At 39.0% G+C, this 15,477-nt stretch overlaps 1 protein-coding gene across 14 annotated transcripts in view; it reads right to left on the reverse strand.

Moving 5' to 3' along the window:
* Positions 1 to 6,446: 6,446 nt before the first annotated feature.
* The window catches only part of LOC6601524 (CUGBP Elav-like family member 4), a 138,299-nt gene continuing 129,268 nt past the window's right edge, over positions 6,447 to 15,477 (reverse strand). For 3 of the 14 annotated variants that reach the window (XR_003409103.1, XR_003409100.1, XR_003409105.1), the window contains 7 exons: positions 10,915 to 11,058; positions 10,569 to 10,842; positions 10,341 to 10,439; positions 9,242 to 9,319; positions 7,505 to 7,681; positions 6,685 to 7,436; positions 6,447 to 6,503 (listed from right to left, as the gene is read on the reverse strand). Coding sequence is in view for 8 of the 14 variants with exons in the window: in XM_026992217.1 (XP_026848018.1) it covers positions 7,309 to 7,436; positions 7,505 to 7,681; positions 9,242 to 9,319; positions 10,341 to 10,439; positions 10,569 to 11,058 (972 nt within the window). In the remaining 6 variants the exon portion in view is untranslated. Of the gene's footprint in view, positions 6,504 to 6,684; positions 7,437 to 7,504; positions 7,682 to 9,241; positions 9,320 to 10,340; positions 10,440 to 10,568; positions 11,059 to 15,477 lie in introns of those variants that run through there. The other 11 variants (XR_003409104.1, XR_003409101.1, XR_003409102.1 and 8 more) reach the window with 5 other exon arrangements.

Consider the following 15,477-nt stretch of genomic DNA (forward strand, 5'->3'; position numbering starts at 1 on the left):
ATAGATATATATATATATATTCATATACATATATATATATATATATATATATATATATATTTATATATATATATATAATTCATCGCCTATATAAATATGACTAGGTTCTGTTTTTAAAAATGTTTAAATCTCTTATCCACCTTCTTATTTATTTTTTGTTGTATTTTAAATGCACTTTCTGAGCTTTCTTACAAGCGCCGCCAATTATTGTTGCTGTTTGCTGTTATATTCCTAGGTATATATATATATCCTCTATATCTTGCCTACTTCCTTCGCCTTTCCATTTTCCAACTATGCCCATGGTTGATCTTCCTCTTCCTCAAAGATCCATCTCTCGATTCCTCTCCGTATCCATATCCCTATCGAAGCGAAATCTAATTGGTAAGCAAAGCCTCAAAAACATTGCTCAAGCTTCAAAGTACCGAATCGAATAAACAATGCAAGTGCAAAAGCTTAGGAGGAAACTAGAACCAAAAATTCGGAATGCTCCATTTGCAATTTTTTAAGTGATGTGATTATTTGAGTTTTCTATTTAGTTTTAATTGCATGTATTACCCTGTATCCTAAAATTTATTCTCGTGTTCAGATTCGAAAACAAACCCAAAATGCTCTATATATCAAAGGCAAAATGTTCTAGGCCTAGCAAAAAGATATGCACCCCTCTGTTATACGTTATTCCCCTGCCTGCCTACCTGCCCAACACTGCCGTACACTACACTACCATCCCTACTGTCTTTCTCCTCCTATTTGGGCCCGTGTAACTGCATCTGTGAAGTTTGAGTCATTTGTGGCTTAAGTGTGTGTCCGTGTTGTGTTAGTAAAGATGTGTCTGGATAGAAAAACTAGTGTATGCAATTTTGGTAAGTCCTTGGTTATGGTGGGGTTAAGTGCTTGTCTCTATCGTAATTTATCGTTATCGTTATCTTTATCGTTATCATTACCGTTACGTTTATCGTTATTTTAGGCTTTTGTTTTACTTTCTTTTAAATACCTGCAGAAAAGTGTATCTAAATATATTTTTGATTATTAAGTTCTAAACTTGGACTCCAGTGTTTTTGGTTGTTCTTCTCGTTTGTATGTTGTTCTTGTTGTGTCAGTGTTGTAAGCTTCATTCACTACCTTGTCTAACCTTTCATTAACTAGCATAATATATATGTATGTATATGTGTATATATAATGTATACAATATATATAATAAATAAATAAGTTAGTTAGTTTTAGTAATGTTTTGTATAGAGTAATAAACATTCTATAAGAATGCCACATTTTGCACTATGTATAATAAAAATACATTATGCATAGGACAAAATCTATTTGCAGCGTATGCTCCGCCATATACATATATCTTTGTATACATATATGTGTATACCTTATAGATTAAGTTTAAGGAACGATCATCGATAAGAGACTTCATTTCATTTAGTAAATGTACAATGCTTATCCTTAGTTTAGGGCTATTCTAGTTGGGCTACAAACCGAAGACGGAAATCTAAACGAATCGAGCAAATCAGACAGAAATGCAGTGCCAATGGGGTCCCGTTAATTTCATCACTCCCCAGCTGAACAGCTTGAGAATCGCATCGCCGAGAAGAGTGCCAAGCTACGATTACAACTTCGATAATCCGCGATCTATCGATCTTTCGATCATTTGATATGATGTGTGCGTGTGTGAGAGTTACTGTCTGTGGGTCAGTGGGTGTGGGTGTGCGTGTGCGTGTGTGTGTGTGTATGAGAGTGCTGCGCGGAGTGTGATATTCAGAGTGGAATTTTCTCGCACTAAACTGTATTTTGGCAAAATTTGCAAAGAAATGTGCCAATTTGCATGTTCTTTCTATCGAGAGGGCGAAACCTGTCCAATTTTAGGTGACGTTCTTGGTTATCTCTGCTTTTAGTTTTATTTCGGCCTAGCAATATTTTTTTTTACGAGTTCCAATCTTTACACTTTATGCTCAAGGTACAATTGTCTTTCTTTTTCTCTTATTTTCTCTTTTATTTTTTTTAATTTGAATTCGTCATATGTTTTTACTTTATAATTTTATATCTTATGTTTCTTTTTAGCTTTCATCACATTTCATTTCGAATTTGAAATAAGCGATTTTAGTGTTAGGCTATATTGTTGTTAATTCGTTTACCGATTTAATTTTGATTTGGCTTTCGTGGTAGCTTGTTATCACCGCTCTATATAATGATCAACCAAAGCAAAGTGAACAAAACCGAAAAAATGAATTTGATTTTGGTTTACATTTTTTTTATTAAACGTTCAAGTCACAGCCCTTTTGTGTTTTTGGTTTTTTGGTTTATCAAATAATACTTAAGGGTGAACAAGTTAAATGATATACAAATCGTAATGGAATGTGCCAAATTCTCTGTCAGGTGTTGGGGGTTGTGTCTGGTCCAGTCCTGGTCTCCGCCAATTGAAAGTGATCGCAAGCCGCGTGTCGCGAGCTCGGAAAATAATGAGAAAATAAAACAAGGTTGGTTGCATTGTATTTTTGTGGTTTTCAATTTGTTTTCTCTTTTATTTGTTCTGCTTGTTTTGTTTTTGTTTTAGTTTAGTTTATTGTGTGTTACGCTTTAGAAATAATAGTTAGGATAATTTAGGGGCTTAGTATCTCTCCTCTTGGTATATGTATAATCGCATATATTCGCATAATTTTGCCAAAATCAGTTTTTGCACTAAGTTTGAATCCGCTTCAAGAGTAAGTATATTGTACATGATCTAAAACGTTTGTATATTAGCATGGAATAATAATAATTGTAATAATAATGCATCGTTTTATATATTCATTCAAATACGTGTTCGTATTTTCAATACATAGAGAAATCATAATAATAATTTGACAAAATAATCATAATACATAATAATGATAATGATAATAGTAATCCATTATTATCTCAATAGTTTGACTCGGATCTTGATCTTCTCATTACTCTTTAAGGTTTAGTTTTCATTATGCAATAATTAACTTGAATTTGACTAGATCGATATCGATTCATACAAGATCGTAAATACATATAGTGTGTGGTGTGCCTATGGTGTGGGTATGGTGTATATGTGTGTGTGTGTGTGTGTGTGTGTGTGTGTGTGTGGGTGTGTTTATGTTTTGGTGACTTAATAAAATTCTAGTTAAGCATCCATTTCGTTTCGAAGCTGTCAAATTGTTTGCTGTCTTGCTCAACTACTTTTGGATAGACTCTAAATCAATTTGATAATTTTGCATATATGTATGTATGTATGTATATGTACTTGTATATGTATTTGTATGTTTGTATGTAGATAGTTATAATTTTATGTATGTGTATGTTAAATAACTGCGATTTCAATTCGTTTCATTCATCTGTGTGGGACTTTCATCCGCTTCTAGGTTTTCCGTTCTATATTTACAAGATATCTCCGCCTGGGACTTAACATTTTGTACGAAAAAAAAAGTAGGAGTAAAATTAATCGAATCTGATATATATAATACTTGCCATTTACTCTGGGCTTTTCTCGGCTAGCAGACTAGAGATCTACTCGTAATACTGTCCCAATGAATCTGCCTGGCAATGGTGGTAATTGAAACTGAAACCATTACTAAACTGATTTTGATATTGATATCTGCTGAGAGGGGAACTCATGGGAGAATAGCTCTGCACAAAATGATATATTTTATGCTTTTGTAACAAAACTAACTTCAACTTTGATAACAATTTCCCTTTCATATTTCTTATAAATTTAAATATATGTATATATATATGTGTGTATGTATATATTTGGTAATAATTAAATTTCATATCTTTAGTATCAAATACGTCCCGCTCGACTGTGGAGAACTCCGCTGCAGGACCCACAGACTAGGCGACTCTAAACGTAGCTGTTTTCTCTATACAAACTCTAAATAATTGTTCATTTTGTTATCTCAACCTAATCTGCATCCTTTTCTTATCCATATCCTTTCATTTTTGGCATATTTAGCTGTAGATTTGACGCTTCTCTTCTCTTCTCTACCCTTCCTTTGCTTTTGTACAAGTTTTGCTGCTAATTTAGTCAAATTGGTAATGGTTCGATTCAACAGACTGTTGTTGAGTTGAGTAAATGTTGGATAAAGATTTCATTTTTTTCGTTTTTTGTGTTCCTTTTTTTACTTTATATGATAATAATAAGTTAGATTCGTGTATGTTCTGGATGTGTTTGGGGTGTGTTCTATGTTAGAGAGTGTGTAACAAAGGCCAAAACGTTGATTAAATTCAAAATGACGTGTTCAATTCTCTAGTTTTGCTAAAAGTTTTTGCTCCTTTCGTTCTTTTTTTATTATTATTTTTTTGTTTTTTATAAAAAATGCTAATTTAATTGTTGTCCATATATCGTAATAATAATCAATAATTAATCATATATATCATTTTAAGTTGTTAAGTGTTAAATAGTTTTCTTAGTCGGGCTAGGGCGCGCTATGGTCAACTTGAACGTTTTTGTTATCTGGGTCTGGGTCTGGGTCTGGGTATGGTTAGGGGTCTGTTTATGTATCATTATCTGTTCGGTTCGGTTCTTGGAGCTGGGCTTGAAAATAACTGGCCAAAATCTTCGGGTTTCTGCTGTTGTGTATATATGTATATATATATATATATATATGTATGTATATATATTTATAGTTATGAATATATACTTTCTTAGCAAAATTTTTGTTTTCTTCCGCTTCTCTTTTCGTTTCTTTTGTAGCTTATACCTTTGCTCATATATTCTTTTGAGTTTTTTTATTTAGTTTTGTTTCTTGCATCGTTTTCTTTATATATATATATACATATATATATGTATGTATGTATATTTGTAAGTACCTGTATTTGTTTTTGTTGCAAGCAGCTAAGTTTAAGTGTAAAATTTTTGTTGTTTGTTTTTATACAAATACTAGTTTATTATACTATAAAATCGATTACGATTTTCATTAGTTTTAGAAAAGTTCCCAACCGAACTCCAAACAAAACGAACAAAAAAACAGAATTCGTAATTGCAAACTAGTATTGTAGAAGAATATCTCCAACAGAGTTCTTAGGCCAACACAAGTGATCGCTTCAGAGATTTGTATTAATTTATCTTTGCTAGTTTTATTTTTACTCCTTCATTCGATTTCTCGATTCCCGTTAATAGCTCTAACAAATTCATATTAGATTAGTTAGATTAGTTTCTCATTTATATACTATAAAAAAAAATTGATATTTTTGCTTTGCGGCGAGGCCAGGCACACCCTTTGGGGATTTGGCCTGGGCTCGACCTATCCAGTAGCACTATATACCTCAGTATATATATATATACCTCAGTATATATATACATATATATGTATATATATATTGCGCTTTCTGTCCTTCATCTTCTCCTATTCCTACTCCACCTCCATCTCCCCATACGTATCCGTATCCGTATCCTTCCACATAGCCATCAAAGCATTGCGCATATTAAGTGGCCTGCTCTGAGCTCGTCTAGTCCTAACTTCTTATATCCTTTTGTTTTACTTAAAATTAATTAAATTCGAATTTTTGTGTTAATTTTCATTCATACACACACATATATGTATATACATATATGTATATGTGTATATATATATATATATATACTTGTATATGCATATATAGAACATTCTGCCTTTTGCTTACCACTAAATGCTAAAAAGTTGCAGAGCTATGTATGTTCCTCTATCAATCATCGCCTATACTCTATCATTTAATCCCTCTTCTCATCTACACCATCTTCTACACCCTTCTCGTTTAACTCGTTTAACTGTCAACTCCATTCGATTTTATCATCATCAGATTAACAAATTCAGTTTTGATAGTTTTTCTCTTGTATTTGGTTTCTTTAAATTTTTTTTGTTTTCTGCAGCATTTTGTTAATTTAATAAATTCCCATCACCAATTTTTCTTATAAAATGGTTGCTGCTCTACTCGAATCTCCCTCTTTTTTTTTGTTTTTTTTTTTTGTTTAATTCATTATTTGTTTCGTTTTTTTTTTTTGTTTATTTGAAAACCCAGATAATTTTGGTCTCTTGCCAGTCAGTTTTTGTCTCAAGTTTTTTGTCCTGTGTGTGGTGTGTGTGTTGGGTGTGCATATGTTATGTGGTTTGTTGTTTTCTTTTTAACAAAATTATCAATATCAATGTTTGTTCCTTGCTTCTATAAATATATATATTTATGTGTCTATATATATTCATAATAAATCGATATTTTGGCAAAAAAATTTTGTTCTTTCTTCGGGCTGCTCAACATCATTATCATTTTGTTTCTGTTGGTTTTCTCTTTAATTTTTTAAGTACTGCATTCGGCTGCATGTATAATCGAATAAATATATATATAGTTGCATGTATGTTCTGCTGTTTTGTATATATATATAAATCTATTTAAATTTCAGCTCTAAAGTATTTTCTTTTTTTATTATACATTTTTTTGTTTGTTTACTATTTTTTAGGTTTTTTTACACACGCTTTTGCATGTGTTTAATTTTTATAATCATTTTCACTTAGCATGGTGAAGACCATCTGAAAAGAGGTAATGGTAAAGCATCAGTTTGCTGATCCAAGTTTTGTCGTTAAGATCTCCTTCCAAGCAGATCGCCGAGGCAGCTCTTCCAAGCAGATCGCCATTTGGAAAGAGATCTTCTTCTTGTTAAAGTGGCTGGGGGGGATTGGGATCCCCAATCACTCGAACTCAATGGCTCACCCTTTCAGTAGTCGCTCGTTATTGTTGTCGCAGTTGTCATGGTTGCTGTTGTGGGTCCTGGTGGCTTTAGGTCTTTCGCTTTTGTTGCTGCCACTTGAACAGTTTTTCGACTAGTTCCACTTTGGATAGGTTCTTCTGGTTGCTATTGGATGCCATGTCCGGTTGAGTTGGATGTGGATGGGAATCGTCCATTCTGCTGCTGCAGTTGCTGCTATTGTTGTTGGTGGTGGTGCTGCTGCTGGTGGTGTTGTTGGTGCTGTTGTTGTTGTCCTTGCTGCAGTTGTTGGTATTGCTGATGTTGCTGTTGTTGTTGCTTTTGGGGCTGGGGGAGATGTTTCTGGGGGTACTATAGCGATAGCAGTAGGTACCATTTCGCCAGCTGGCGAATTGATACGGCATATGAGGGGAGTTGTCAGTGGGAAATGGTGGCCTAAAGCTGCTTCTGTGACTATAGTGGTGCACTGTGGTTGTTGCTGTGGCTGTTGCTGTGGATGCTGTTGCTGCTGCTGCTGTTGCAAATTGTGTTGTAGTTTGTGGCATGGCTGCTCCTGCGACTACTCCTGTTGTTGGTGCTCCAGGAAGTAGTTGTAGTTGTTGCGAATTACACTTAAGGAACTCCGATTGTTAATAGGGTCGACTGGCATCCTTTGGCCGCTTCAATTGAACTTTCAGTCTTTTCATGCCAATCTGGAAGCCATTCATGGCCTGAATGGCCGCTTGAGCGCTGGCTGGATTATCGAAGGACACGAAACCTACATAAAGAGAGTCATTTGATTAGGCAAAGCTGAATATAATAGTTAAGGGTATATTGAGACTCTACCGAAGCATTTGCTCTGGTTTGTAGCACGATCGATGAAGACCTTGGAGCTGATCACATTGCCAAAGGGCAGGAACATTTGCATTAACTCCGCATCGCCAAACTCTTGGGGCAAATGGTAGATGAAGAGATTGCAGCCCTCTGGACCGGATATCGAGCATCCTGGGAACATCAGAAAATCTTAAAAGAAGACATTACAAGAAAAGAAACAAAGTAGAGAATGAAATTAAGCGATGGCAAAATCATAATTTCGAACTTTATGAGTATGTCTGCTTTCTTGTTCTTGTTCTGTTTGCATTGATTTCGTTTCGTTTGATTTTGTTTGAATTCGAATTGATCGATTTCGGATTTCTGATTTTCGGGTTTTTTGATTTGTGCTCTGATCTGTGATCTGTGTTCTGTGGCTGATCATGTTTACTGGAGGATTCAACTAAAACTAAAGCGCTTTGAGGGCGGCGCAAACTAAGAAACAAAACCATAACCAAACGAACAGGCTAAATGATATGCGAAAAGGCTTTTATATTCGTTTAGTCTAGAAATGCTTAATGAATCTAGTAATATATGTATACTATAGACTTTAGCTTAGGTCTCTACCAAGTATTCCAGCCCCAAATTACCATATGATTGTTATAATATGTATATTCTATTTATATATGTATATATGAGATATAGTGTCTGTATATTTGTATGTGCGCGAGTGTCATGCAGGACGGATTCTAGGGGTTACGGATACATAGAGATACAACAGACTACGGCGCAACAGATATCGAAATAGAACGTTACACTCAAGATAGGTTTATAGTTAGCATACAGGTAGTATACACACACACACACACACACACGCACGCATACGCACACTCACATACATACATAGATATCATATAGATTGCAATACACAGTCGCATACCCACAGACAGACATAAATTATATAATGTTTTACTAAGGGGGGCGGCGGAGTGCTATTGTCTCTGTCCAAATAAAAAGAAGAGGAGGAACGACAAAACGAACCGAAAAAGAAACATAAAATTTTATGAGCAAATGTCTTCGAAATACGCCGACGGTCTTTATATGATTTTAAGCAGTTTATATGTAATTTTTACGATGGCATAAAATGCCTTTGAATGCAGCTATTAAAAACGATTTACGCCTTGCCCGACAACCCCCAGCGCGAAAGGGTTGAATGTCCTCATTCGCATCCCTTCTTCTCCTTCGAGGGGTTGTGGAAAGAGATAAAATGTTTATCAAAATAAAACAAAAGGCAAAAGGAACAGGACCAGAACACTGTATGCAAAGTAATTAATTTTTATGAGATTTTGTTTTAAATTTAATTTCTCTCGGAACAAAACAAAAAAAAAATTAATTACTTTTCAGGATTGGCTTGATCGAGCCCCATGAAGACCGATATTATATTGTCTGTGTGTCTGTGTGTGGCATGGGTTTGTGTGTGTATGTATCATATGTATTGTAAATACATATGTATATGTTCACGATGACAATGAATCGAAGTAAACATGGAGCGAAAGATTAACGAGTACTTGATGAAAACAAATAAGTATTTGCAGTTGTTTGTTAACGTATCATTCGATATTTTGCAAAAATCAAACACGATATCGAGTTACGAGAACGGAAACGAACGAACTAGTACGTGTAGGCGGTTTCGAGGGTTAGGAGGGTTACGGGTGTTACGGGGGTTACGGGTGTTACAGGATTTGATTAAAAAAATAATAATGAAAAGCTTACCTTCACGCTGAGTGGGTGCAACCGCCGCTAGGGGAGGTGGTAAAGCTTGTGGAAACTGTCCATAGACGGCGGGGAAGGCTGCATTATATATAGATAATTTTTGTTTTTGGTTTTTACACAAATTCCGAAACATTTATGAAGACAACACAACAATTAAGTATACATACGAGTATATATGTATGTAGTATATATATAATTAAAATTGTAAAGTAATTTTATAGTTTAGTAATAAACAAATAATGATACACACTTTAAAAGAATATTCACATTAATGCTAATACCCCAGCCCATTAGGGGAGCTGGACTTGAGAAAGAGTTTTCAAAATGATGAGCTGATACATATATATGTATATTTAATATATCACTTTTTCCCATCAGAACGTAACAAATAATTAATTAATTCAGCTCTTAAGCAACAAATGTTAACCGTTTAACATTGAACAATACATCTTTTGTGGTAAACCAATTATCAAATAACTAAGTCAATCATATTCAAATCAAAAGCCAACAGAAAGAACCAAGCAAGCGTTGTTGATTCGCATGAAATTCGCGATAGAGCGGCGTTACTTTTGCATTAGTTACGGATAGTGAAATCGCATAGAAATCGCATTAGAGAATCTCTCTCCTTTCTTTCTGCAACATTCGCTTGCTTCCGTTCAACAAAGGAAATCAATTAAATATTTATATAAAAGTTAGAGTTATATAACACTTTACTAACAGTAAATATTTATGGCATGACACAACAATTATTATTTATTTCGATAAAAAACAATTATGAATGATTGGTTTGTTTTTTTTGTTGTTGTTGGTTTCTTTGGAATCTTTGGATGGATCTGGTGGTATAAACGATAATGACTATGGTGACGATGGCACATACTTAACGCCACTGCTGGCAATGCTTATGCTGTGGCTAATTATGAGACTGAACGCGGCTCAATGACAAGGCAACATGTTTCGAGTGTGCAGAATGAGGACGCAATGATTTTGGGAGTTTGAGCTAATTCCAATTAATGCCTTTTTTGTGGTGCCTAACCTAGATATTCTTAGATCTTAGAGCTAGGAGTAAAGACTTAGTGTGCGCCAGCTGGGGGACACTTACCAACTCCTGGAAACGGTGGCAGCCCAGGGAAGGCATGTTGCAGAGTAGCAGCATCGCCGTTTGGCAGACCTTGTGGTGGTATAGTCAAATGCAGCGGATCTGCAATGAGAAGGATTGATGAAAATTCCAGGAATACGTACGTGGAGTCGTGTACAGATTGGGCCAACTTATAACCGATTTTCTTGGTAAAGGAGCCCCAAAGTAAGCTTTGGATTCGCTGGTACTTACGTCCTGGGAATGCCGTTTGTGGAATGCCGTTCGTGAAGACCCCGTCCGCCGCAGCAGCTGCTGCAGCCGCGGCAGCTCCGCCGGGCTGGCCGTTGGGCGTGTTGGCGCCCATGCTGAAGTTGGGCATGGTCGGCGAGGGCAAAGAGGGCGGCTGTCCGGTGCCGTTCAAGCCATGAGGTATTTGCGTTGCCAGGGCGGCCATGGGGTTCATGTAGGCGGCTGCCGAGCCAGGCGCGGTGGCAGCGGCAGCCATCAGAGCGGCTTGCTGCTGTTGCTGTAGAGATTCGAAAAAAGATGGTGGGCGTAAGAGGAGATGGAGCTGGAGCTGGAGCTGCATCCCACTTACCTGAGCGTAGGCGCCGTACGGGCTGAACTGATTAAAGACAAACGGATTCAGCAGGTTCATATGACCGGCCATTTGTTGCATGCGCCTGATTTGTCGTTCCTTCTCTGTGTCGGCGTATTTGACGACCAGGCTGGAGGATGCACCCTGGAATATAAGAGGGCCGGGAGCGAATTAGGTGGGAGTGAGGCTAACTGGCATTCCATATTTATAGGAGGCTTTTCCGTTTTCCTTTTTATTCGCTCTACTCCCGGGAACAGGAAATCCTATTACAGGCCATTATTTTGTGATGATGATAGCGAACTACGAATACCTGCCCGCTGGGGGCGCCCATCCCCCTCGATTTTCGTCCTTTGTGGAGCTGCTGCTCATTATTATTATAATATAATTATATACGAAAAATAAGTATATATCAAAATAATTGGCATACGCGTACTTGAATTTGCATTTCTATTGAAAGCAGCTTATGGCCTGGGCTCCGCTCCGCTCCACTCCGGTCCGCTCCCCTTTCACCCGTTCCCCTTTCCGTTACCGTTCCCTATCTTAACCCAGCGACTCCGATGTCATCCATTGTCGTCGTCTCTCATTGATATCGAAATACTCGTAAATACTGGGAACAAAGCACTCAGAGTCCTGAGCACGACTAGGCCCGGACCCTTCCTTCTTCTTTGCTTTTGATGTCAATTAATTAGCATAATAATGGCAGGCTTCACATTTCGCACTCCCCATGTCCCCACCCGAAGAGGTCTCAGCTTACGTATTACAATTTGATTTGAATAGACATTTCCAATATTCGGTAACATTTGGTTTTTGTTCTAATTAAGACCGTTTTTGTAATGGGAAACCTTTTCGCCTGCTGCTGCTGCTCGGGATGAAGATGATGAATGTGAAGGGGGGCGGGGGGGAGGAGCTGGCAGGAAGCAGAAATGCTTTTATGATTTTGCAAATCATTAATCAAAGTAACAATGATATTGTATTGCATAATTCTAGCTCTCCTCTGCACCCACCTCGCCCCTCTGGGCGTCGTGTGTGTGTGTTTGTGTGGGTGGGTGTGCCCTGTTAATGAGACTACAACAAAACAGGTGCTGCACGTAGTATGGCAGTTATCTGCTATTCTCCGAACATAATTTTAATTAATGAAATATGAAACTCGAGTTTATGCAAAAGGCCATGAGCGGATAGACCGGTTGCAGTGGGAGTGGAATCAAGGCTATTCTTGGGAATGTGAAACTTTTTATGTTGGCCTTAACATAGCCCCTTGATGTTTGCCAGCTCCTGTGTAATAGGTTTTAATGAGCTTCATTAGAACATTAGACGTGACAGGGCCAGGGCCAGGGCCAGAGCGAGCTATTTTCTATACTCGTATCAAGTGAAAATACATTGCCGCCTTTAAAGGCAGCTGAGATTCTGAGCAAGTTCTGAGGGAACCCTCGGCGGCTGCGGCTGCTTGAAGAAACTGCAGCCACAATTGGCAATCCCATTGAAAGCGATAAACCTCCATTATCCATTGCTAATCTGCGCAACTAATTGTCGCCGACCAGCTGAAAACCATGCCACAAGCTCAACATTAGGCGGGCAGGGAGCCGCAAGAGCTCATAAATTAATTCATTAACGTCAATCTAATTGCCAAATAATCCTCCTCATGTCTGCTTATTCCTCAAGGCTTCTGGATGTTTCAAAACCGGAAAATACAAAAAAAAAGCCACAAAATCGTCGCTGTTTTCGGGGGGAATTATGGTGGCAGTCTGTCAGGCAGGCGGCAGTCAGTATGAGTCAATATAAACGTTTATTATATGCTATGAGAATACGTGTGCAGTTGTTTGGCCTGTTCACTTCCGCTTCCGCTTGACGAAGACGACTACGACGACGACGACGACACGAAGATCCCATTCAAGTGAATTGCTGCCGCCAAATGAAATGAAAAATTCAACACGACACACAGTCCCAGGCCCATGGCCCATGGCCCAGGGCCCAGGCCCAGTAGCAGTAGCAGTTGGAGTCACAGACACAGAGCCTTAGAAGGAGGCGAGTGCGAGCTGGCAGCACGCCTAACGAGAACGAATCGTCGTCGTGCCTCAGTGGGGAATGCAACAGGCAACAGGCTGCCGTTTTTGGCTGCCAACTAACAAGCCAACTAACAAGAGAGGTCTTCCCCGGTGGCTGGTGCCTGGTGCTTGGTGCCTGGATGCCTGGGTCCTTGTTCCTGGACTCGTGCCAGGCGGCACTTTTGGCAGCAATCGCATGTTGCATGCCACTTTTCGGGCGGCACAAACGTGACGCCATTAGATGGGCCTTCGTCCTTAGCCTTTTCGCCTCTGGGAAATATTTTTTATTGTTTTTTAATGCCACTCGCTCAAAGTTCTGGTCTCTCTCTCCCTCTCTCTCTCTCTCTTCGCTCTGTTCAATAATGCTTCTCCCTTCTTTTTTGGCAAAGTTTCAGACCACAGGACGGCCAATTACAATTGAAGGGCTTACAGTGCATTTAAAAAGTAATTTGTCTGCCGCCCCAAAAGCCGCGCACGTATTTATGTATTTCAATGCAAATGCAAATGTAAATGCAACCAAGACTCTCCTGGGAGGGACCTGTTGTGGCGATGGGGCGCGGGCCCAGTGGATCTGAGGGTAATCAGAGCTACCCGTGTTCACTAATGGTTATACAAGCCGCAAGGGCAACCCGTGAGCCCGGGGAGCCACCCGGACAGGGGCGTTGAAATGCAGCCAGGGCACACACACACACACACACACACACACACACACACATACACACTCTCTCGCACATAATAAACTCGCGCAGGGAAGTATGCAACGTTCCACGTATTCTGGGGAGAGGCAGATGAGGCAGAGGCAGAGGACTACGGGTACTACATACGTGTCTGGGGACATGTTAACATGGCAGTCGTGCCAAAAATTATTATTCCCGCCTCGCCTCGCCACGTATACGTACGCTTTGAAAGTGGCAGTGACAGTGCCACTGGCTTTGGCTTTGCATCTGCTGCTTTTTGCTTGTTGCATACTTTTAGGAATGAGTGTGAGAGTCGATTTGTCAACGCCTAAAAGGACAACATATTTCTTCTGGCCAAACGAAAAAAATTGCCCAGGAAATGGCCGGCAAATGGTTTCAACAAATGAATTATATATATTTGTACACACATATGCAACTGATTTGCATTTTATAGTTTCTGTTTCAGTTGCAGTCGGAGCTCTCCCATTTTTTTCTGATTTCTTCTGATGCTCGTTTTGGCCGCAGCTTGTTTTAATTGCCAAATGAATTGGCCTCGCCGGCCTGGTCCGCATTTGTTTAATGGTCAGCCATTTTTATCTATCAATTAAAGCAGCGACAACGAAATGTTTTCAAAAAATGCCAGCACATAAATTTTAGAGCTAATGGTAATGGGATATTCCCTTCTTTTTTTTTGGGAACAACTGTTGATGGGCGGTTGGCGTTTTTTTTTGGTTTTTGTGTAAGGGGAAAGTTTTGACTTTAGGGAAAACCGATTTAATCTGTTCGATTGTGTGAAATTGAATTCAATTTTTGGTGATCTCTGCTGCCTGGGCCTAAAACTGACTGCTTTTAGGGACGTGGTATTCTCTAGTGGACCTCACTTCCACCTACTATCAGCTGTAATTTGTCCACTGCAATTTTCGGTGAACGTGTCGAAAGATTCAACACCTAGTACGTTTGCAGCTCCAGTTGCAGTTAGTGCAACATGGGCTGTGGCACGTTCCGCCTGCCTGTGCAGTGTGACCACCGCTAAAACGCCTAATGACGTTTACACGGCCAACATAATTACAGTAATAATGTGGCCGAGACCTGGCCACGACGACGACGACAGCACCACTGTTGCGAGGAGTGGTGTGGCGGTGTTACGGATGTGGACGGCGATGGCGATGATGATGTTGATGACATTAGCGAGGTGTCAGGCGACAATTTAACGAGCGACAACGTTGCATACACGTACACGGACACGTATACCTACATGCACGTACATGTGTGTGTATGCGCGGAAAGGATTCCTGCCTTCCTGCCAGCCTATTGTGTGCCACATGCAACACCAGCAGAAGGACCAACAAAGCACATTCGTCACGAAATGAGGAAAGGAAGCAGCAACAAAACTCTTGCTCTCCTCGTGCGTGTGTCGACCAACAATTTTGTATGCTTTTAAATTAGCCAAAGTGTGAAAGTGTCATGTTTCGAAATATGAAATTAACAAGAGCATGAGCCGAAAGAGCAAAACGGAGCAACAAGAACGCGATGCCTCCTTGTTGCTGTTGCTGTTGTTGATACTCTGTAATTTGTTGGCCGAAAATTGAAAGGAAGTGCACTTCAATTAATGTTTGCTCTCCCTCTTATGGCCGGGCTTAATGCTGTTTCCCTGCAACTGGAAGAGCAGCAGAAAAACTCTTCAAAATACATGTATTGACCCATAAACCAGAACGAACCCTTCATTCGCATGCGAATCTGCCACTCACTCTGTTGCCAATGACAGTGTTTAACGAATTTTCCAATTAATTTTCATTTAAAAGACAAACCTGAGTCGAGCCCAGAAAAACTCCCAATAGAATAGC

The sequence above is a fragment of the Drosophila persimilis genome, unplaced genomic scaffold (genome assembly GCF_003286085.1).
Source record: "Drosophila persimilis strain 14011-0111.01,24,50 unplaced genomic scaffold, DperRS2 tig00000715-arrow-arrow-pilon, whole genome shotgun sequence".
Lineage (NCBI taxonomy): Eukaryota > Metazoa > Arthropoda > Insecta > Diptera > Drosophilidae > Drosophila > Drosophila persimilis.